Below are 22,486 nucleotides of genomic sequence, written 5' to 3'. Positions count from 1 at the left end.
ACTAAGCAGGACTGAAAAATATACATGGAGCGAAATGTTTCAGCATCCTCTGGGACTCAGGACAGACCTGGAAAGTTGGAAATGACATGAAGGCACACACAACAACAACAACAGTTGGAAACTAAGCAGCGTCAGCCCTGGTCAATACTTGGATAGGAGACCACCTATGAATACCGGGTGCTGTAGGCTGTATTTCAGAGAAAGAAGCTGGTAAGACCATCTCTTGAGTCTTCCTTGCCTAAGAAAATCATGTGAAATCCACCAGGTCGCCATGTCAAACAAGCAATTTGCAGGCATACACATACATACAAGTCTAGTTTATAACATCATAACTGTCAGCTCATACTTTTAAAGGTGGGTTTACTTACACACACACACAGACATTTCTCATTTTGGAACATGGGAGTAGTTTTCAGAAGAAAGGGAAGATATGGAGTAGGCTTTTAAGGCTGGCTCTGGGGAAACATCTCTGCAAAAATTATGGTGCAAAGAAAATGGGTTGCAGTTCCTGGCTGTATTTCTCACTTAAAAATAATGACGCTCTTGGTCTGAGCCACAAGTTCAGGGCTTGGAGACACAGGCCAGCCTCTTGTTAGTGATGTGTGTGTGCATAAGTGTGTGGCTTACATGTGCAAGTCTTACACTCAATCCTCAAACCTCCCCATGCAGACTGCAGCTTGCTTCTTACCATAGAAAGGGGAGCGAAGAAGGAGATATTACAGGCTACTCTGGGCTCTTGGAGGAAGAAAAAAGGAGGTTGGATGGACTCCATCTGGGAACACACTCTCATTTCTTTCTGCACCAAGCTGAGTCTGGCGGCTCCTATGTGGCATGAATCAATTCCCCACATACACACATTAGTAAGCAGCAACAACAGGGGTTTGCTGTCTGCAAGGGATGGATAAGGAACAGGTGCAGGTATGCTATGATGTATTACCTGCAGCGCAGATCTGTTTTAGGGTTCGGCTCCAGGATCCCCCAGCCGCCATGGGCAATGGCTGCACCGGTCACCTTTGTCATCTTCAGCAGCCCTTGAACCCAAGTTCTGAAGAAGGGCAAAAAGAATAAAAACTATTAGCATTGTTATAATTATTTCGATCTCACGGTTTTACCAGGCGTTCTCGGTTGGACCTTTGGACCATTAAAAGCCTGGATTCTACCCAAGACTCTAGGAAACAGTGGGATATCATCAGATTTTGTACCATGTTCCACATTTAATTTATATAAAGTCATTTTAATTGTTGTTATATTTTATTATATTAATTGATTTCATCTGCAAGCTGCCTTGAGTCCCTTCGGGGAGGAAGGCGTGGTTTAAATGAAATTAATAAAATAATAATAATAATAATAATAATAATAATAATAGTTATTTAAGCATATATTCCACTCTCACGATCCTACGTATGGCGTATTCAGATGTTTGATCTCAGTCTTTTTGGAAAGGCTTCCAAAGCACTCCTCTCCACTGGCAACCATTGGCGATAGCTTTCCACGACCGTGGGTTTCCATGCTCCGGCCTTTATAATGCCAAACTCCTATCAAACCAAGCTACATTTTTAAAAAATGATTTTATCACATGCACTTTTATACCAATGAGGCCAATTTATTTCCTTTAGGTCACTTGCAGAGTGGTGCGGGGATAACGGTTACCAAAATGTTGGCGTCTCTGATGCCGCTTGGTCCCCATTTAATCACTCTCTATACGCCTCTCCCCCACGCCTGCCTTCCATCTCTTTCCAGGCCGTTTCTTTTCATCCCTTTCAGGATGGCAGAGAGGTTGCCAGCTTGCCTTCATCTCCACCTCCCTTTGGAGCCGGCCTGACTTGACGGCTGAGACAGTGCGCCATCCGCACGCCGGCGGTGACACATCAAACGAATGCCAGTTCAAAGGCTGCGGAGGAATCCGGGAGGCCTTCCTCCTCACCCCATTCCTTTTAACAAAATCACTTACATTTCCCCTAAATGATTGTGGGGAGGGGAGAAACATCCACTTACTGTTTAAAATGCCAGTTTGATAGCGACTAAAGAAGCAAAAGGGAAAAGGAGGGGATGCCGCAGCTAAAAAAGCAAAGATATAGGATGTGGGATGCCTGGCTTGGCAGCAACACAAGGGACCAACTCCATCGGGTTTGGGCCCAAATCTAGAATGGATACAGATGCTGGCATTGCTCATGACAAGTTTCGAAAGCTTCATTCCAACTTATGGATTAGCCATGGCTTTGAATACAAGCCACCATGGTGCATCTAGGACTCAAAATCCCAGTATTCTGTTTTCAGGGTTTTAGGATTAGATGTCAACTTTGCAATGGACTGATGCTTCCTCAAAGCACATGCAGCATTTCTCCTACAATCGATGGTTTCTATGAAAGGAGGAGATGGGACACAGAGACAGGTTTGCCCTTGACCAAATGCATCAGAGTCGTGGCGGTTTCAGGCTTGCACAGACCTGGGACTGCTCAGGCGCACAGGAAACGGCTAAGACCAGAAAGATATTCAGCCGAGGGACTTGTTCCTGACAGGATTTATTATTCATTCGATTTACATCTCACTCTAGATCTCACCGGGTTCAGAATGGCGTGCAGGCATTTGTCATTTTATGTTAATAGTCTGGTTCCCTGCGGGGGGGGGGGGGGGGCACAATCCAATGTTACAGAGGATGAGAGAGACCAAAGGATGGTAAAGACAACTGGGTTGGATCCAAATTGATGCCTGTTGTCGTTGTTGTTGGGTACCTTCAAGTCATTTCCGACTTACGGCGACCCTATATGCTTTCTTCTGAGACTGAGAGTGTGTGACTTGCTTCCACAGCCGACTAGGGATTCGAACCCCAGTCTCCACTCAATCCACTCAACCACACTCCAACAGTGAACCCACTCAACAACACTGATTTTATTGTTCTTGTTGTGTACCTTCAGATCATTTCCACCTTATGGCAACCCTAAAGTGAACCTCTCACAGGGTTTTCTTGGCAAGATTTATTAGGAGGGGGCTTTCCTTTGCCATCCCCTGAGGCTGAGAGAGTGCAAATTGCCCTTGGTACCCATTGTGTTTCCATGACCGAGATGGGATTTGAACCCTGCACTCCAATGCACAAACCCCAACGCCTCGCTGGACCTCCATATTTGTGGATGCCGTGTACCTTCAAGTCATTTCTGACTTATGGAGACCCTCATGGGGTTTTCTTGGCAAGAGAAATTTTGTCATGGCTTTTCCTGGAGGCTGAGAGAGTGCGACTTGCCTAGGCTCACCCAGTGAGTTTCATGGCAAAGCGGGGAATCGAATCCTGCTCTCCACAGTCCAACACGGAAACCACTACGCCACACCTGCTCTCTTAAATTGCCTATCTCCCTCCAAATGAGATGGACTGCATGTCCCAGCCTTCCAATCTCCTCGGATTATCCTAGTGATCTTCCAGTGCTGTTCATGGCTCCCTTTGTAAAAGATGTTCCCGATCACTCAGAGAGGTTTGCATCCTCCAAGGATGAAAGGTTGCAGACTAGTTAGCACGGATCTTGGTGTCTCAGCTGACATTTCACTGCAAGCACACACTCGCTTTCACACAGACACATATCCATGCTGTCAAGAACTGTCTGGCTGATAAATAGCGCCCAAGTTGCAGGGAGGCTCAAGATTAATGTAGGCACCATCGTGAAGATTCGGCTCAGAATAAAGCTGGGCACCTGAGGAAGTAGACTGAAGTCTAGGAAAGCTCATGCTGCCAACTTCTTTCTTTCAAAGGTACCACAAGATTTCTCTGCAGACTATTTCCACAGACTAACAGGGGTATATCTTTTGAATTGAACATCTGTTTGTTGTATGTTTTATCAAGACACTAAGCCAAGACTGGCGGCCCCTTCTGCCCAGTATTACTTACCCCGGTTGGTACTACGGTTGAGGTTTTTGAGCTGAGAAAGAGATCTCCTAGTCATATTAGCTGGGGATCAAATGCGGGACCTCTTCTCAAATGGAAACCGTGTGCCGATGCCCGCTCCCCCTGGCATTGCTGGGTTTTAAAGAGTGCCTCTCAAATCGCTTAAGCTTGGCAATCAAAAAATTTCAAGGCAATAACGCCGCGTATTATTAGCGCAGCCAAAATCCAATATTTCCTAAGCCGGCTCCCTAAGACCGCAAAATCCCCGCCGTGTGAGAAGGAAAATAACCCAAATGAAGGCGGCAGAAATGTGTCATTCTCTTTCCCTCCCCATCAATTATAGATCTGCTTTGCCATTTCATCACGGAGGGGAATAAAAAATACATGCACAAAGTTTAAAGCCATCAAGTGTCCTCACAACCTCAGCGTTGGTTTTGGAGCTCAGGGAGGTTCCTTTGTTGAACTACAGTTCCCAGAATCCCCTGTCGAGAATGGGCCATACAGACTGTGCCACATAGGAACCAATGCATTGCAACATCCATCCATCTATCCATCTCAGCACCTCCCTTTGGTTTTCAGGATGAGCAATTTGCAACGGGAGGAAAGCATCGCTCGAATATATTCCCAGGGCCCCCGCGTCACTCGCACCGGTTCCTGCATTTGAAAGGGATCATTATAGATCTTTCCCCTGATGGGTGAACTGGCCATTCTTGGACCGTAATGAAACCATCCTTCAAACAGCCCTGGAGGAGCTGTCAGCTCTGCGATGTCTCTGGATAGCCGCTAATCAGATTCAGAATTGGGAGTTCAGAGACTGTTTGGCAGACTGGAAAGAATCCAAGGAAGAACGATGGAGGCAATGGATGAACAATACATCTGGGATCCCTCAGAAAGTCAGGATGGGGAAGAAGTTAAAAGCACAAGGGGAATGCTGTGACCCACAGTCCATGAACAGCCTCTGAGAGGGTTTTGCAGATGCCCCCAAAGACACCAAAAAAGCCATATTTCAATATTTCATATTTTAGTCGAGAAGGTATACATAATAAGGCTTTTTCGGTAGCTCCAGAATTCTCCTAGTTTAGAACAGTCCCCTTTGTACTGATCTTCACCTTTTTAAAGCCAAGGCTTTTAAGGTAGTTTGTTGTCGCTGCTGCTGTTGTTGTTGTGTGCCTTCAAGTCGTTTCCAACTTACGGCGCTTTTCTTGCCATGTTTCCTCAGAGAGGGGTTGCCATCGCTATCCTCTGAGACTGAAAAACATGCCCAAAGTTGCCCAGTGGGTTTCCAAAGGGGAACCAGGATTCGAACCCTGGTCTCCCGAGTCATAGTCCAAAGCTCAGATGACGACACCACTGGCAAATGGGCATTTGTGTCGCCATGGCCAGGTCTGGCATCTCATGGAACGTACCCAGTAGGTACCCAAGGCTTAACTATGCCAATGTGTGTCCCTAACTGTGCTCAAGGGATGGAGACTGTGCTTGGCAACATCTTTTGTAGCCATGAGAAAGTGGCCCAGATATTTTGGCAACTATGAATGCAGTGACACGTACTTACACACACACATGCGCGCGCACGCACACACAGGGCCTAATCAGTAGCCGAATCCCTCCGTCCTTCGTCGCCATCCATCTTGTAATTGAATTGTGTGGCATCGCCAGCCCCGAGCGCCAGCGGGTCAAATTGAGATAAATGGCTCCAGTCCGCTCACAGGAGGAGACTCGGCCTGCAAGAGGAAGGAAGCAATTCTTTGGCCCAAAAAAGAAAGAAAAGGGGAGAACCATTATGGGGGTTTGACGATGAGTAAAGTAATAGTCTGGTCTCCTCGATCAGTAGGCGCTGCATAAAAATTAGATCGAAAGCTTTTGCCATGCCTCCAAGTTTGCAAGGTAAACGGGCAGCAGACGCTGGAAGGAGCGGAGAGGAAAAGAAAGGTTGCAATGCTTTGGAAAGGTTGGAAACCCCAGACGCACGGCAAGCTAAAAGATTCAGGTCAAGATGACCAGATGGCCTAACCGCAAAGGAGGACAAGGCCCGGCAAAATGTAGGTCCTTGCCGGAAAATGGAGGTCATTCCAAAACGAACGCTAAAAAAACCTCAAAGAAATCTAAGTTTGTGCTTCTTAGTCATGCTCAAAATGGAGGCCGCTTTTTGAATTCCTCCTAAAGCTGAAATGTAGGACATGTCCCGAAAAAGGGGGATGTTTCTGGTCAGCTTGGTTCAAGGGGAATTTAAGGCTACGTTTGCAGAAAGAAGAGGCAGTGTGGTAGGACAGACAAGCTGACTTGGAAGACTCGAGTCTCCGCAATGCAGAATGCAGTTGGACACCACTTTAACTGCCATGGCTCCATGCTATGCCATATTGGGATGTGCAGTTGGTTATGGGACCAGGGCTCACTGAGAAAGAAGGCTAAACGTCTCACAAAACTACTTTTCCTAGTGTTGAGCCGGGGCAGTTAAAAGTGTTCCCAAACTGGATTATTTCTGCAGCGTGTTTTGCCTGCATCCCAGGAAGGTAAGCAAAGAATGAATGAACCCATCCCTTCATTTGCAAAATCTAGACAAGTCCCTGAATTCTGTTTTCCCCCCCTGGGATGCAAAATTTTCTTTAGCTTTCCACACTTTGTCTTTTCACACTGTACTTGATTCTTTGCCATCCTCTGAGACTGAGAGACTTGCCCAAAGTCACCCAGCGAATAAGCAACCCGTATTAATACTGGAATAACGTACGTAGTCCCATTTTAATGTATCACTTTTTCTATGTTTTTAGTTGTACCGTTCTTGTAATATCATGAGCCGCTCCGAGTCCAAGAGCGGGATACAAATAAATATAATAATCAATGTAATAAGGATAACAACCCTCTCTTCGTTTGGTCCGTAAATGTTTCTGGATGCCCGCACCTTCACCTGAAAGGATGGAAATGTATGTATCTTGTTTGCTGGAAGAGATGTTACGGAAAGATCCCTTTCTTTGGAGGGAAGCAGCCTTTGTTCCTCCATCTCCATGGTATTCCATCTCACCCAAGGACATGCTTTCACACTATATAATACGCATTCACTTTTCATTGCCAAAGACCACTTTTCTTTCACTGATCAAGAGGCAAAGGTCTCCGCGAGTGGGCAGAAAGTACCATGCTTTGCTACATTGCCAATGGCGTTAGATCAACATCCAAATAGAATGGGGGGGGAACCCTAACAGGTTGGAAAACAAAGGAAACAACACGGAAACCATCCCCTGGGACTCGCTAACGTCAACACACATATGGTCTGGAGCTTACAAGGACGAAGGGAAGCCTTGGGGCCAGTTTTAAAGCTCTTCTTGGAGACTTCCAGACAATTGACTCTCTTAAAAACAGAAACAAACTCAGATAGCTGAGCATTGTTTATAGGGCCATCCAATCCAACCCTATCCACCATGCAGGAAGAGACCATCCAAGCCCTCCTAACCGACTGCAAATTATTAAGCAAATGCTCTTCTGATGGCATTCCCTGCCGGTTTCTCGGGTTTTAAGATCTTTGTCTCGGCTTCCCCTGGGAACGCTCCTTGCCAGCCAAGGAGGCGGTGATTGATGAGAATCCACTCCTCTTGCACCGGGGAAGGAAAGATGCCCTTGAGTTGGTGACCAGCTGCCTACATGACTGACAAATAACCAACCCAAAATAAAACTTAAAAGGACAAAAAGCAAGTGTCCTTTTCAAGCAACTTCTATCTGATGGGGTTGGTAGGATGGCATCAGAGAGACTGGCGTAGAAGTACGTAGAGAGATCTTGTAGCACCTTCGAGACTAACCGGAAGACGCCGGCAATATGAGCTTTTCCAGACCTAAATCTACTTCCCCAGATATCTTTTATAAGTTCCACATTCAGCTTTCTGGTCCTAAAAGCAAGGGGTGCCAGGGATGCAAGAACCGGGGTTTACAGGCTTAATGTGGCCTCTGCAAATTCTCCATCTCTAATGCATCTTTGCATACTCTCCTTACAAAGGTTTAGACTTAGAACAGTGGTCCCCAAAAATGTGTTCCTCCCAAAGTCCCAGCCGACTTGGCCAACAATTCTGGGAGCTGTGCTCCAAAACATCTGGATAAGTTTGGCAACCACTGACTTGGAGGAGGAGTAAAGGTCGGAGGAAGGTGCACCAACAACCGAAGAGATACTTCGTACTTGGTACTAGCAAAAAACAGCATGGACTTGGAACAATTGCTGAGGAAGGCCGAGGAAGAAAGAGTAAAGGTGGGCTTACTCCTGGACATAAAACAAAAAAGAATGACCATGGAAGACCTACGTAAATTCAACCCAGACCAGATCTGACAATGGTGATACATACAGTTTGGATTACTGTAACATACTCTATGCGAGGCTGCCCTTGAAAACGGTTTGAGATTTTGGCAGCTCCAAAACGCTGCAGCCAAGCTGGTTACAGGGACTGTGCGACCGCATGTCCAAACAGGCTCCTGGGCCATTTCTGGGAAGTATTCAAAGTGCTTTACCTTTAAAGCCCAATGCAGCTTGGATCCAGACTATCTGAAAGGTGGCTATCTCCTGATACAACTCAGTTTGAATTTTCTGATCGGCAGGGGAGAACTTTCTCTCTTTCCCATCCTCTTTGCAGGTGAAGAAGACTTGGAAGAGATCCGGCTCACCGAAGTCCCTTCCAATGGAGGCCCAGTTGGCTTTCTTTCTGCTGGCAGGTGTTTCGATATTAATTCTGGAGCAGAAGTGTGTGTGTGAGAAGTGTGTTTTGAATGTATTTTAACCATGCTTTTTTTTTTAACGTTACATCATTCTTTTTTAATTTTGGTAATCTAATGTCTTAATCTTGTTGAAATCATTGTAAGCCACCTTTGAAATCCCATCTTAGGATAAAAACTCCATCAGTCACATTACAGCAATGGAGAGCCCACTCAAGTTTAAAAATGTTTGCTGCTCTGCTTTGAGATTTTAAAACGCTCCTTCCCTCCTATTTCTAATTACAAAAGCTGGCTTATATACACTCCTTGGGAGTGGTCCGTGCTTTTGCTGGCGGAAAGAAAGGAAGGAGAGAAAAAAACCCACTAGCTCCATCTCTTGGTCTGCCCAGGAGTTCATCTGCAAATCTGTATAGACAAGCAGATAGCAAAAAAGGGACTCAAGGCCAAATGTGCTAAAAACTAAGATCACTAATAGAAATAGCTTGTGACCCTCTTTTTTAGTGCTTTGCTCCGAATTCATTTTATATTCTGGAAATGCTGCCCCTCAAAAGTGGCCAAACACTGGAAATTTAAGACGAAAATTAATGGCGGGGAAGGCTTACATTTTGGCTAATTTTCATATTCCCTGACTGCCAAATATGGAAGAGAATATGGAAGATATATGAGGTTTTAAACCCTTACAAAGGTTACGACTACATAGCTCCTTTTAAGTGTGCTAAGATGCCAAGATGATGTACGATTCCTTACATCTGAACTCATTTTGGCTGGATTTATGAATTCTAGCTCCTCTTCCTTTTCCCTTAACCTTCTAAGATAACTGCACTGTCCTTTACAACAGGGGCAAATTGGCTTAGATTTTCAATCTACCACATTTTGATCTTCCAGTTTCCAGATTCCTCTCCATGCGTGTGCATCTTTGGTACACCCTCAACTGTGGCACAAGCGTTACAAAAGGTTTCAGCTGTGACGGACAAACCTCACAGGATCGGAAGGGGCTGCAAGGACATCTAGTCAAACCCGTCTGTTGTGTAGGGATTCACAACTAAAACCCTCCTAAGAGATGTCCATCCAGCCTGTTTAAAGACTCCCATGGCTGAGCGGAGAATCGAACCCTGATCTCCGGTCACCATCCAATACTTAAACCCACTACAATGAGGCCGGCTCTAACTCACCTTACTGTGGAGTAAATCATCTGTAGCAAGTCTGCTCCTCACTTGACGCTACTAGTGCTCTTTTACGCTACTAGTGCTCTTTCTGCTCTTCACTTGACGCTACTAGTGCTCTTTTACAGTACACCAGGCGTACTACGGGAGAAAAAGGGCTTCAATGTTGTTGTGAACAACTGTCAGGACAGAAATTTGGTAACACAATACACATTATGTAGAGAACTGGGCTTCTCCATGATCGTATCGTCTTCTTTTTTCCCCCATTCATATAATGGAAAGTATATAAAGTGGTAATATCAAGGTTTGCTTTTTTGGAATTTATCTATTTTTGGAATATCCTCACGCCGTGAACGCTTGAATCCATGGATATGGGGGGCTGAAAGTACAACCCTTTTAAACAGCATGTGGAGAATTACAAACTAGATTTGTAGGTGCTTACATTGGACAGCAGGGTTTTGCTCCAAAACGTGAAATAATGCAATCTCTTGGAGGTGGGGAATGAATTGCCACCACGTTTGGAGCCTTCCTCCCCCAGGGGTCAAAACAAAACCTTCTCTCTTTTGTCCACTGGAGCAGTCTAGGCAATTGCTTAAATCCTGTCATTAATTTTGCATAGAGCCTTTGGATCAATTCTATTTATCTGCTGACTCAAACGTTTATTCAATGGTGGTCAAAATCAAAGACATAGCCGTGTTAGTCTTGAAGCACCTTTAGAGAAAAATAACTTCTAGTAGACTGGGGTCCAAAACACACTGCAGAAATCATCCGATCTGACGCCGCTTAACAGCCCTGGCTCAATGCTAGGAGATTCTGGGAACTGTAGTGTTGCGAGACATTTAGCCTTCTCTGTGAAGTCCTGGAGCCACAATAAACTACAATTCCCAGAATTCCCTAGCACTGAGCCAGGACAGTTAAAGTGCTCCCAAATGGGGTTATTTCCGCAGTGTGTTTTAGTCCTGAGTCGTCTGACGAAGTAGGCTGAGTCTACGAAGGCTTATGCAACCAACTCCTTCCTCTCAAAGGTACTACAAGATCCTTTTGCCTATTAATTCAATGGGCGACTGTAGTCTGGACTGACCATTAGGATTCCAACTGACATGCGCTGGAAGCACATGTGCAACTGTGTTTCTTGGTTCTTAACTTAAATTCTTTGCACACAAGCTTCTGTGTCACCAGTGGCCACTTTCACAGCCAGAACTCTTCTGTAACTAGAAGAGTATAACCACCACCCTTTATCTCATATCGGGATGTCAGGTAGCAAGATGGAATGGGTAGAAATTACAGCATCCCTTCAGGGTAGTGGCAGCTACATTTTCAAAGACCTGGCTGTATATTTACAGTATATACTCATGTATAAGTCTAGAAATTTGGGTCCAAAAAATGACCCAAAAACCCTGAGTCGACTAATTCACGGGTCAATTTTAAGTACTGTATCTTAACTCATCCCCTGATGAAAGGCAAGAGTATAATCTGTCCTGGAAGCACCAACCCTCTCTATTCTCTTATCTATCCAGCGATAAGTGTGAGCACAAACATCGTGGCTGGAATTTTGTAGGTTCTTTGACATTGTTTTGGTTTGCTTCACCCTTTGCTATATGCCCCTAAGTTGTATAATCGAGGGAAAGAGCAGCGTGTCAGGGAAATACTTCTAAAACCTACAAGACATACAGCCTAAGGAGCTGTAAACTGTACCCTAAAGAGAAAGGCTGGAAATAAAATGAATGTGCCTTGACACAATCTGGCCAACTGTTATGTGCTGGTCTCTGATTCATGCAAAGCTTCCCATCTCATTTCCTGGGGTTACGTGGTGGAAATCCTACCAAGAACCTAACAGTATTCCCTTGAGGAAAAGGGCTCAAATTGACCAGTGCTCTTATGATAACCCTTTTGGAAATACCCCCCAACCATCCTCCTCCCTTGCGTGCACACGCATGTACACTAGGACTACCACACCAGTTAGCCAGGGCATACCCTGAAAAAAATAATAACAGCTTTTAATGGAGGAACAGATTTCCAACTGACAGATTATAGGGCAGGTAATACCAAGGCCTTTCAGGCAAAAACCCCAGTTTTGCCTCCGGACACCTCTAAAGTGACATGATGCACCTTAAAATAAATTAAGGGGACTGCAGTTCGCTTTGGTGGTCAGGGCCTCACTTCATGCTCTTGGCAAAATCTTCGCCTTTCTTGATGGACGCCTTCAGCTCCGAAACGGCCTCGGCCACCATCTTCTCTTCAAAGGGAGAGATCTTGCCGATGCCCAGGTTCTTTTCGATGCCTTTTTTCTGGGGGCAGAGGGAACCAAGGTGGAGGAGGAGGAGGAGGAGGAGGAGGGAGGAAAAAACTGCATTAGAACACTGGAACGAAATGAGAGATAAGCGCTGCTTTCATGCGAAAGCTACCAGCTTCCCTAAATCGTACGGAGTCGGCTCCCTGGGAGCCGGAAGGCAAACAAAGCTACATTTCAAAGTTTTGAAAGTGTGCCAAATGAGCTTGTTGAGTCAAACTTGAACCAAAAGGCCTTGACAGCCACAGGCCTGTCTTCCAATTATTCCACCACTCCACAGACGAATGGCTGCAGGGGATTCCAATGCTCTGCCTTTGCTGCTGTTGAGTAAGAGCCTGGCCAATTGCTCCTAGAGCTGAAGAGTTTCAAGTGCACTTTTTATGTTTACTGTGTTACTGCCTGGAAACACCAATCCTACCTTCCGCTGCGTCGTCTGTCAATTTGTTTCAGAGCTTGGCTTCAAAGTTTTGGTACTGATCTATGAAAAGCCTTGTCCGTCTAAGAACTGGTTGATTGAGGAACCACCTTTACCTATATGAACCTATCTGGATTTTAAGACCACAATCCCAGGCTTTGCTCTCTATTCTCACTTTAAATCAAAGTAAACTGTTTTTAACTAGTTCTTACGTTTAAGCTGTATTATGGTTTTGCCTGAAATTGTTCCGAACTGTTTTATCCGATTGCTGTTTTATGTCTCATGACTATTTTTAACTAGTGTTCACCCCAGTTTTGTTGATTTATGCTGAATGTTGTCCCAGACGACAGACTATACATTTACTAAATAGTTTACTGGAGGACTCCCTAGATGTGTAGCATATTAAGTAAAGCCCCGTCTGGGGCTCCAGTACCCCAAGTAGTAGCGGCGTGGAGAAATACGTGCACTCCGTTTCCTCGGATCGGACGAACGAACACTCAATGACTCCTTCCTTCCCATTCATGGCATCCAGGACAGAAAAGACAAACCGGGCTCCAGCGTAGGCCATGGAAAGCGTGGCTGACCCTGGTGGAGCAAAGGGGGAGAGATGCAAAGGACTGTGGGCACAAATGCTTGTCTTCCTTTACTTTTGTTCTTGTTGCGTGTGCCTCCAAGACATTTCCAAATTATGGCGACCCTAAGGCAAAACTGTCATAGTGTTTTCTTGGTAAGTTTCTTCACAAGGTATTTGCCATTGCCATCCTGTGAGGCTGAGAAAGTGTGACTTATCTGTTTAATAATATATATTTGGTATTACACACTGGTGCCCCTGAGAACGCCACAGAAGTGTTATTTGAATCACTGAGTTCAGACACAAGGTGTATGGGGTGACATTAGTTACTGAAGGGTGGTAGTGTCTAATGGTGGTATAAGGCAAATAAAGTCTTGTACAGGAATCATGAAAGCATCTAGAAGGTCTTCACATTCAATGCCACAATTGTGGAACAGGAGGAAGTCTTCACACTGGGAAGCAGGTGCGGGTGGACACTCCTCACAATTGGTGGCTAAATAGAAGCTCTCAGTGATGAGGTAACACAACAAGAAGCAGCTATGGAAATTGGAAGACAACCTGCCTCACAATGATGGTCAGTCTGTGCTATGCATGTATGAGGTTCCGCAGAACCCAGAGGGGAAAGACTCCCCCAAACCCACCTGCGCCTGCTTTGGCCTTGACCACTTCTGTGCCAGCCTCCTGAATCCTTCCGGTGAGGGCTGTCAGCTGGTCCTGAGGGAACTCCACTTTGGGTGTACACTGCAGTAAGAACAAGGAGAGGGTGGCCTTTAAACCCCTGGCTTCCTCCACATCTACCAAAGTTTCATATCATCTGGATTTGTCCCCAACCTTCTACCAGCAAAGCATGAGTGCTCCTTCCCCCAGAAATCTACCCCTCAGCACCAGATGCCAGTGATATACATTTGCTCTATCGTGTGCCCAAAGCTACCCTTGACATCAGTGCTCTCCACCTTCGTGTGCCTAAAAGTGTAGACTTCATACCCGTACCGGCATAACATTTAGATTAAAGTGTTTCACATCAGTCTCAGGAGAGGCATTTCAGCTTTGGAGAAGGGCAGGGAGAACCCCATCAAAAGAGCTAAGAAACTCACAACAGTGGCACAGAGAAGGGATTGTGGCTTTGTGCAGAAAATTGAAAGGGCCAGATTTGGCTCAAGGACTTGAGGTTCTCCATCTCTTTGCTAGAAACAACCAGAATGAAGGCTGCGACTGATCCCTCAGTTGCCAACTGTCCACCATTATAGCTTTGGTTTGTGATAAAGCAGAGATTCCTAACATAAGAATGTGGCTGTGTCTCTCCAACCCAATTTCTAGACTAGGCTACTGTTCCATGTTGAAACCTGTGACTATTTTTCCTTACTGTCTGAAAGCAGAGAAATCGTTCCTCTTTCCAAGTGGCTATACAATCCTGCCTAATCTAAACTCTCCTCTCATGGGCATTCCAGTTTTGCTACCATTTGCATGGTAATGCTGACAAAAGGCAACTTACTCATCTCTCTCATCCTCCCCACTTTTTCAGACCCACAAATATTATCACGCTCTGGAACCAGGGAATGCCCCTCTAACACACACCTGAGAAATAAGTGGAATGATGGTCTTCCCTGCATGGCCGCCAATGACTGGGACGTTGACCCGGGCTGGATCCAAGCCCTGCAGATGGAAAAGGCAGTTTCAGCACAAATTCAGAACCAAACGCTGGAAGAAGTTGTGTAGCTCACTTGGGAGCAGGAATGAGAAGGAACTGCTATTAAATGGGCTGGGACTGGATGAACCATGCAGCCGCACTCCTGAAGTTCAATTGCCATTCAAGTATGGAACCAGATTTCTAGTGAACAAATGGAGGTGGCTATTCTTGGGAGTACTTCCATCATTTGAGGGGCGGGAAACGTTCCTGGTCCTGACAAAACAGAAAACCTAAAGAAGTGGAAATTATGTTGTGACATACTTCCAGCTCTAACCTTGTTTTTAAAAAATCTACTCATGTCCTCGCAGCTTGTTGTTGTTATCCCTTTGTTAGCTTTGTTTTATTGTTTGAAACCACTCTGGGTTTCTGAAACTGAGATATCCAAGAGCGTGGTAAAACAACAGAGACTCTTGCCACCTCTTTATGTTCTGAGAGAAAAGCTAATAATACATGGAGGACAATTTTGGTAAGGATCGGGCACCCAGCCAAAGCCCGAAAGAACTAAGTCAAAACCACATCGTAGGACTTCTATTCATGATCCCTTTGGGCAAGGTGACAAGAGCACAGGCCGCTCTGCAACACTGGACAAGAGCTGAAACTGGCCAGTGACCAGTTCTCCTGGTCTCTAGCCAGCTGCAATAGCTCAGGACTATTCAACAGGACCAACTAGGCCTTGTGTTTCTTTCACAAGGCCTAGCTGGCAAAAGAGGTCACAAGCTTGCCAACGTCCAAATTCCTTCACAATTTAATGGACAGGGTCCAAAACCTACACCGCAGGAGATCAGAGATCAGGTCGTCTTGGGCAAATGAAATGTAGGCTGCTGAATGCCAGCTGCTGAATAATGCTCAAGCAACAGTGCATAGAAGGTGCTTTGCCACTCATTCCCAGCCTGCTATGCAAGCAGGGCCTCTATCCGTGGCAGACTGAGAATGTCAGCTTTTAATTTTTACACGTCGGATTCTGTCCTCTGCAATTACATTACAAAGGTCCTCACATATCAGAAATGGCCCCAACCTACCTTCAGCTCAGCTACAAAAGTATTTGCTCGAACAATGTCCAGTGTTGTGACTCCAAAGATTTTGTTGGGGTTGTACACCCCATGCTTCTTAAAAACCTCAGAGGTAATTGGGATGGTGGAATTGACCTGAAAAGCAAGGTGACGGTAATCCATTAAGTCTTGTTTGAAATGTACCCCGCTTTTCAGTCCTTCAGGGTCCTCTGAAGTACCTCTTGCCACAAAAGGTTAAAAGCACAATTTTTAAATCCACACATAATTGCATATTATCTTGAAGTAAACAGTCCCAGGAACATAAAAAATGCTGTCATGGATCAGATCAATGGTTTACCTCACTCAGCACTTCTGAGAGAAGCCAAGCAGTTGTCTCTGGGAAGCCTTCAAACCCTTCCTCCAAGCAAAAGCCCTCCTAAGTTTTGCTTCTCCCCAGCACCCTTTGGTGAGGCTACATCTACACCACAGAATTAATGCAGTTTGACACCACTTTAAGTGTCATGTCTCAATGCCATGGAATTCTGGGGTTTGTAGTTTTGTGAGATACTTAGCCAGGTCTGACAGAGAGCTCTGGGGCTGTAACAAACTACAGATCGCAGGATTGCATAGGATGAAGCAGTAATAATTAAAGAGGTGACAAACTGCATTACTTCTGTAGTGTGGCAGCAGCCTGACTTGCACAGAACCTGTAGACATTTTAATTATCATAACTACTAATTAGAAATGGGCCTATTCTTGTCCATGAGTGTCTTTTCATCTTCAAAGATGGGTTCTGGGGGCAAAAATATGTCCTCCAATCAAGTTGATCTGGAACAGCCAATCCAGTCCAGGTAATACAGACGGTCAGAGTGGCATGGCCCTGTTCAACATCTGTATAGCTGGGTAGGTATGACATACCCCCACACTTGCCCAATATGTAGCCAAAGACTTTCGGCTAAGAAAGGAATGGGTTGCAGGAAAACATTTCATCCAGTTTCAAAACATAGTGCTTAAGATCCCTTGAGGAATGCTGGGTTTTGCTTACCGGGTTTGCAATAACGCAGATCATGGCTTCGGGGCAGTGCTTGGCACAGGCTGCCGCAAGGTTAGCTACAATGGTGGCATTTGTGTTGAAAAGGTCATCGCGGGTCATGCCTGCAGATCGGAGCAGAGAAGTCACTAGCAATGTTCTGCTCTCCATGGCCTGCCCCAGCAGCTAAACCACCCCCCAGGGATCTTAAGATGGTAATGTCCCATGCCTCTGAGTGGACTCTCTGACATACAGTACAAAGTGGGCCAGGAAAAAGCAAGGTGTCCAACCCATTCCACGACACCCATCTTGTGCATTCTGGTCTCCAGCTACAAAGTGGGAGGGGAAAGAGCCAACTGGCACTTGGCATTATGGCACAGGAGTCCTCATTTACTGGGTGGCATCTCTCTCAGTATATTCCAGCCTGGCCACTGCTTGTCTACTAAAGGAGTCCTTCCTCTGGGTACCACTCTTTGGAGTAATACACTATGTATACACCTTTCCCTTGGAGGACCATTCAGCACCTCCTGTCAGTGCCCAGTTACCACGTCACTGAAATTTTGGAGGCTCAGTGACTATATAAGACTGTAGTTCCTGTAACTCCCCACCATTAATTATGCTGGCTAAATCTGATGGGATGGGCCTAAAGCAGGGATGTCCAAACTCTGGCCCTCCAGGTGTTTTGGACTTCAGCTCCCAGAATCCTAAACCATTAGCCAAGATGGCCAAGGCTTCTGGGAGCTGAAGTCCAAAACATCTGGAGGGCTAGAGTTTGGACATCACTGGCCTAGAGGCACTAGATCTCATCTGATCTTGGAGGCTAAGCAGGTTCATCCTGCTTAGTACTTGGATGGGAGACTGATAATGAATACACTATATTTCAGAGGAAAGAATGGGTTCTCTGCCTAAGAAAACCCTATGAAAGCCATGGGGGTGTCACCATAATTTGACAGGTGACTTGAAGGCACATACACACACATAAAGCTGATGGGAGGTGTAGACCAAAATACACCTAAAGAGTGACAGTTATCCACCCCAAGCAATAACTGGCATTGGAGAACAAACAGAGAAACCCTGTCATATCTCTCAGGCAGAAATAGTGATCAACCTCAGCATTAATTGCAGAGGTACTTGCCCAGCCATCCCAAGTCACCTTGGTTCCCTTTAGAACTTCTCGGGCAGAAGACTTACCTGGCTTTCTAGGGACTCCAGCTGGAATTACTACAACTTCACAGCCTTTCAGGGACTCTGGCAGCTGCTCAGGTCCTAGAAAACCTGGAGTAGAGTGACAAACATCCAGGCTTACAGCCATCTACTGACAGACTATTCACACATGAAATACTGAAGAACCGTTCCCAATAACCTTTGTTGGTTAAGCAAGTCCTGGGGTCCTGACTACCAGGATGTTTAGTTTAATGCCAGCACTTACAAATATACTTTATTTACACGGGAAACAGACAGACATGGGCAGACTAGGAGTCCCATGGTACATCAATAAGCAGAGGTGTCAGGCATGCTGTCTCCACTGAGGTGGTATGGCGAGGCAGAAAAAGCCAGGGAAGCAAATAAAGTGTTGAGTTGGAACAGTTCAGAAATACGTCAAGCAACTTTATGGTGGTTTTAATTAAACCCCAAGTCTGTTTTGATTAGACAAAGCTCTGCCCTTCTAAATGAGCAGAAGTGGTCACCAGAGGCTGCTGTGAAGTATCGAAACCAGTTATCAAGAAGTGGTCTTTATTTATTACTTTTCCTGCTCAGACCGGTAGACACTGCAAAGGGAAATGTGTCTCTGGGCAGCCTTCCAAAGTGGAAGGAGGTGCTCCCGCTAAGATTGATGGCCACCGCAGCTGTACAATCGCACTCTCATATCTCTCCTACTACAGCGTCCTCCTGTAGTTGAAGGACACAGGGGACCAAGGGAGGGAGGTAAGATGAGAACAGCTGCAGCTACAGTTCCATCTTCTCTGAGAATCACCCATTTTAGGAAGAGGACTTGGCCCAAAAGCTTGGCTTGGAAAAGAGGACAAGGACCAACCTTTTCAAACGGTTTTAGTATCAGTTTTAATTTTGACTTTTTGTGTATCTTTTAACTACCCTGTAATCATTGTCATTGATAAGCCGCCTTGCACTGCTGTCATGGGGAAAAGGAGGGGTATAAAAAAACAAGATGGTTCACAAAGTTTGTGGATTCACAAGACATAACTATGCACCAGCAAAATGAAGGCATTCCATACCTTTTACTTCGGCTCTCGTTTCGATGTGGCTGAGGTCAGCGGCAACGCCGGGAGTGTGTGCGATATCATAGAGGTTGAGGTGACTGACTAAAGGGCTGTTCTTCAGCAAGAGGGAAAGAGGCTGGCCGATCCCTCCAGAAGCACCAAGCACCGCCACTTTCGCATTTTTCTAGATGGGGAAGAGAACAAAAAAGACATTAAATGGATGTTTCTCCCATGCTGATGAGAAACGAAGGTGCTGCATCCTTGGAACATCTGTTCATTTCTGGAATGGGATTAAAACCGTTCAAAGAGTGTATTGCCTCCTCAAATCTGTTATCTAACTAAGGTCATGGCTGCAGTCACAGCAGTGAGCATCTGCTGGCTCTTTAGAGCAGCGGTTCTCAACCTTCGGCCCTCCAGCTGTTTTGGACTTCAATTCCCAGAAGTGGGACTCTCTTACACAACCCAAACAAAATCAGGATGAGAAAAAGAAAGTTAAGACTCCTGAACATTAGGAACGCAGACGCCAAAAGCAAGCAGCAAACCCAGTTCTTTAAGGGATCCCATCTTAGATATATGTGAAGGAACTTATGAGGGGCAAGAGGAGGTTGTGAGTTGCTCAGCTATTAGGAGATGCCTTCTGTCCACTGGCCAAGTTGAGTGAAGTCACTGGCACAGGCCTGAGAGCTACTTTGGTACACTGCTGACGCCGTGGTTCTGGAGGGCCTGCCAAGATGGTCCTCGGCCAAGCGAAGGTGAACGTGGAGCTGATGTGTGCGCAACTAGCTAATGGCCTTGGAAAGCGGAGGAGGAAAGCTCTCCAAGGCAACTTTTAGGGGGGGCATCGTCCTTGGATGCTGAGAAGTGGGAGGATTTAACACCAACAGGAACAAAGGGTCCCACAGTTGGCACCAATAGACCTAACCGCTGCCCCAAAGATTATATAATGTTTCACAAGAGATATTCTGGTGTTCTTCAATTCCCCTGATTTACATATGCGACCCACCACTCCAATATAAAACATACATGTTTGCATGTTATTACTAGTCTTAAATTAATTATGCCATTTCAATGCAATACCTTAATCCGTTACATCTAGCCCTCCTATTTCATTTACTCTTCCTATTTCTATGTATTGATTTTGCTCTTCTTTTATTATACTCTCGCGATCTAGGATATCATTATCGTTTTCCCCTTAGTATCCCAGAGCTTATTCATATATTCCTCTAATGGACCCCATTCCCTTTTTTTACAGATTTGTTGTGTAACAGTGCTGTTAAATTTATCCGTTTCTCTCCATCCCCAAATTTTTTGGAGCCAGTCATCTATATCGGGTATCGAGAGTGTGACTTGCCCAAGGTGAGTCTCGAGAATTGCAGCCCAATACGCAAAACACGACTGATAAGAAGAGGCTGATAACAACAGAGTGTGTCCAGAGGAGGGCGACCAAAATGGCGGAAGGTCTGGAAGCCATGAAGCCCTATGAGGAGCTGGGTCTCTTTAGCCTGGAGAAGAGATGGTTAGGAGGTAATACGAGAGCCCTGTCTAAGTATTTGAAGGGGCGTCACATTGACGATGGAGCAAGCTTGTTTTCTGCTGCTCCAGAGAACAGGACATACAGAGCAATGGATGCAAGCTGCAGGGAAAGAGGTTCCAGCTCAACATTAGGAAGAACTTCCTGAGAGTAAGGGCTGTTTGACAGTGGAAGATGTAGTCTCAGAGTCTTCTTCCTTAGAGGTCTTTAAACAGAGGCTGAATGGCCATCTGTTGTCAATGGGGATGCTTTGATGGAGAGTTCCTGCATGGCAGAATACAGGAGTTGGACTGGATGGCCCTCCTTGGAGTCTCTCCCAACTCTACGACTCTATGATAAACATTAGGAAGAAATTCCTGGTGAAGAGTGGAATAGACTCCCTTGGATCATGGGAGTCTCCTTCTTTAGCAGTCTTTAAACAGAGGTTAGATGGCTATCTGTCACAGGGAGGGCTTGGATGACTTCCTGCATGAGAGAAACTGGTTGGACTGGAAGACCATGATGGTCCCTTCCAACTCTATGATTCTAAGAAGAGACATGACAGCCCTGTTTAAGTATCTGAAGGGGTGTCATATTGAGGAGCAAGCAAGGGAGCTCGTTTCCTGCTGCTCCAGAGACAAAGACACTGAACAACGGATGCAAACCACAGGAAAAGAGATGCCGCCTCAACATCAGGAGGGACTATGCGTCTTTCCTTTCAGGCAGTCAAGGTGGAGATAGAGAGGTATTCTGTATCCCCCCTTTTTACCTGAATGAATAAAGCTCTGGAGAAGCCACTGGGTCACACTCTCTCAGCCTCAGAGTTCCTGCCTGGCGGAATAAAGGGGCTGGACTGGATCAGGTCCCTTCATGGGGTCTCTTCCAGCGCTGTGATTCTGTCATTCCACATATGTATATACGGATATTCATAGGCACACACATATATATGTATATACATACATATATATGTATACACACATATATATACATATGTAGATAGATACATATACATATATATCCATATATATATATACACACACACACACACACATATATATATAATCTCCCCGTGAAGATCCTGAGGAAGAAAGCCCCCTGAAAGGCTCTGAAGGAAAGAAGGGAAGGAAAGCTGAGGTTAAAAACTCCATTGAAAAGTTGCAGAGCTGAAACGGAGGGCTTTAAGGCCATGCGCATGCGCAGTAGCTGCTCCTGCCGCCGCCGCCGCCGCCGCCGCCTCAGACGCGGCCTTCGCTGCCTGTTGCTTCCCCTCCGCCTCAGTCAGACGCGGCCTCCCTCGGGGCTCGGGTTACCTGAGCGGAGGAGGCGAACCCTCTCCGGAGGGCGGCCGAGGCAGGGCGGGTGAGCCGGGAATACATGGCCACAGAAAGGCAGCGACGAAGGACGCGGCGACTTTGCTCCTTCAGGCGACGACCTCCAGTCGGCGAGGCTCTTCGGGCACCTGAGTCTCGCGAGAACGGGCGGGAAAAATGGCTGCCGACGAGGCTCGTTTAATACCTCTTGGCCCAACTCTCGCGAGACGTTTGGCTCCAATGGAACGGAGAATGACCCGCAGATCGCGAGACTTTGGCCTTCTTGTCCGAAGGCGTGACAAGAGAGATGTATTGTACTATGGAGCTTAGGTGGCTGTGACGTCACACTAGGGTACCAGGTTCCACGGTTGCCCTGACGACGGTTTCCAAGGCCGGGTTGCCGTAGCAACAGGGGGATGCAGGCTTTTCTGTCCATAAAAGGTGGGTTGGGCCTCCATCCTTCAGCCCTGTCTCTTATTATTAACCTCTACAAAAGACTAGGATTTATAGTATGTATGTATGTGTATATATATATATATATATATATATACATATATATATATATATTATTTATTTATTTATCTATTTGCAGAGCCTAAATAAGGTTTTTAAGAACCATATATATATATATATATATATATATAATCATAAAAACATTATTTAGGCTCTGCAAATAAATGAATAAATAATATGTGTGTGTGTGTGTGTGTATATATATATATATTGTACATAATATGTATATTATAGA

General features: G+C 45.6%; 2 protein-coding genes across 2 annotated transcripts in view; both read right to left on the bottom strand.

Moving 5' to 3' along the window:
• The window catches only part of SRRM3 (serine/arginine repetitive matrix 3), an 89,232-nt gene extending 79,380 nt beyond the window's left edge, over nt 1–9,852 (bottom strand). Inside the window, exons 1-3 of the mRNA XM_089493259.1 lie at nt 9,727–9,852; nt 8,354–8,571; nt 938–1,045 (exon numbers count right to left, since the gene is read on the bottom strand). The gene's annotated coding sequence lies outside the window, so the exon portion shown is untranslated. The remainder of the gene's footprint in view (nt 1–937; nt 1,046–8,353; nt 8,572–9,726) is intronic.
• Nucleotides 9,853–11,676: 1,824 nt separating this feature from the next.
• MDH2 (malate dehydrogenase 2) lies at nt 11,677–21,907 on the bottom strand. Its single transcript, XM_089493314.1, has 9 exons — nt 21,739–21,907; nt 18,934–19,102; nt 17,891–17,974; nt 16,715–16,824; nt 15,700–15,825; nt 14,569–14,646; nt 13,635–13,734; nt 12,856–13,007; nt 11,677–12,005 (listed from the first exon to the last, which is right to left on the bottom strand). Exons 1-9 carry the CDS (start codon nt 21,802–21,804, stop codon nt 11,874–11,876), a joined length of 1,017 nt encoding a protein of 338 aa, XP_089349440.1. The 5' UTR covers nt 21,805–21,907; the 3' UTR covers nt 11,677–11,873.
• Between the last annotated feature and the right edge of the window lie 579 nt (nt 21,908–22,486).

This window comes from Sceloporus occidentalis, unplaced genomic scaffold, assembly GCF_023333645.1.
Source record: "Sceloporus occidentalis isolate IW3139 unplaced genomic scaffold, rSceOcc1.0.p SCAF_64, whole genome shotgun sequence".
Lineage (NCBI taxonomy): Eukaryota > Metazoa > Chordata > Lepidosauria > Squamata > Phrynosomatidae > Sceloporus > Sceloporus occidentalis.
The sequence above is the reverse complement of the archived record's forward strand: the minus strand, read 5'-3'. Positions and strand labels throughout refer to the sequence as shown.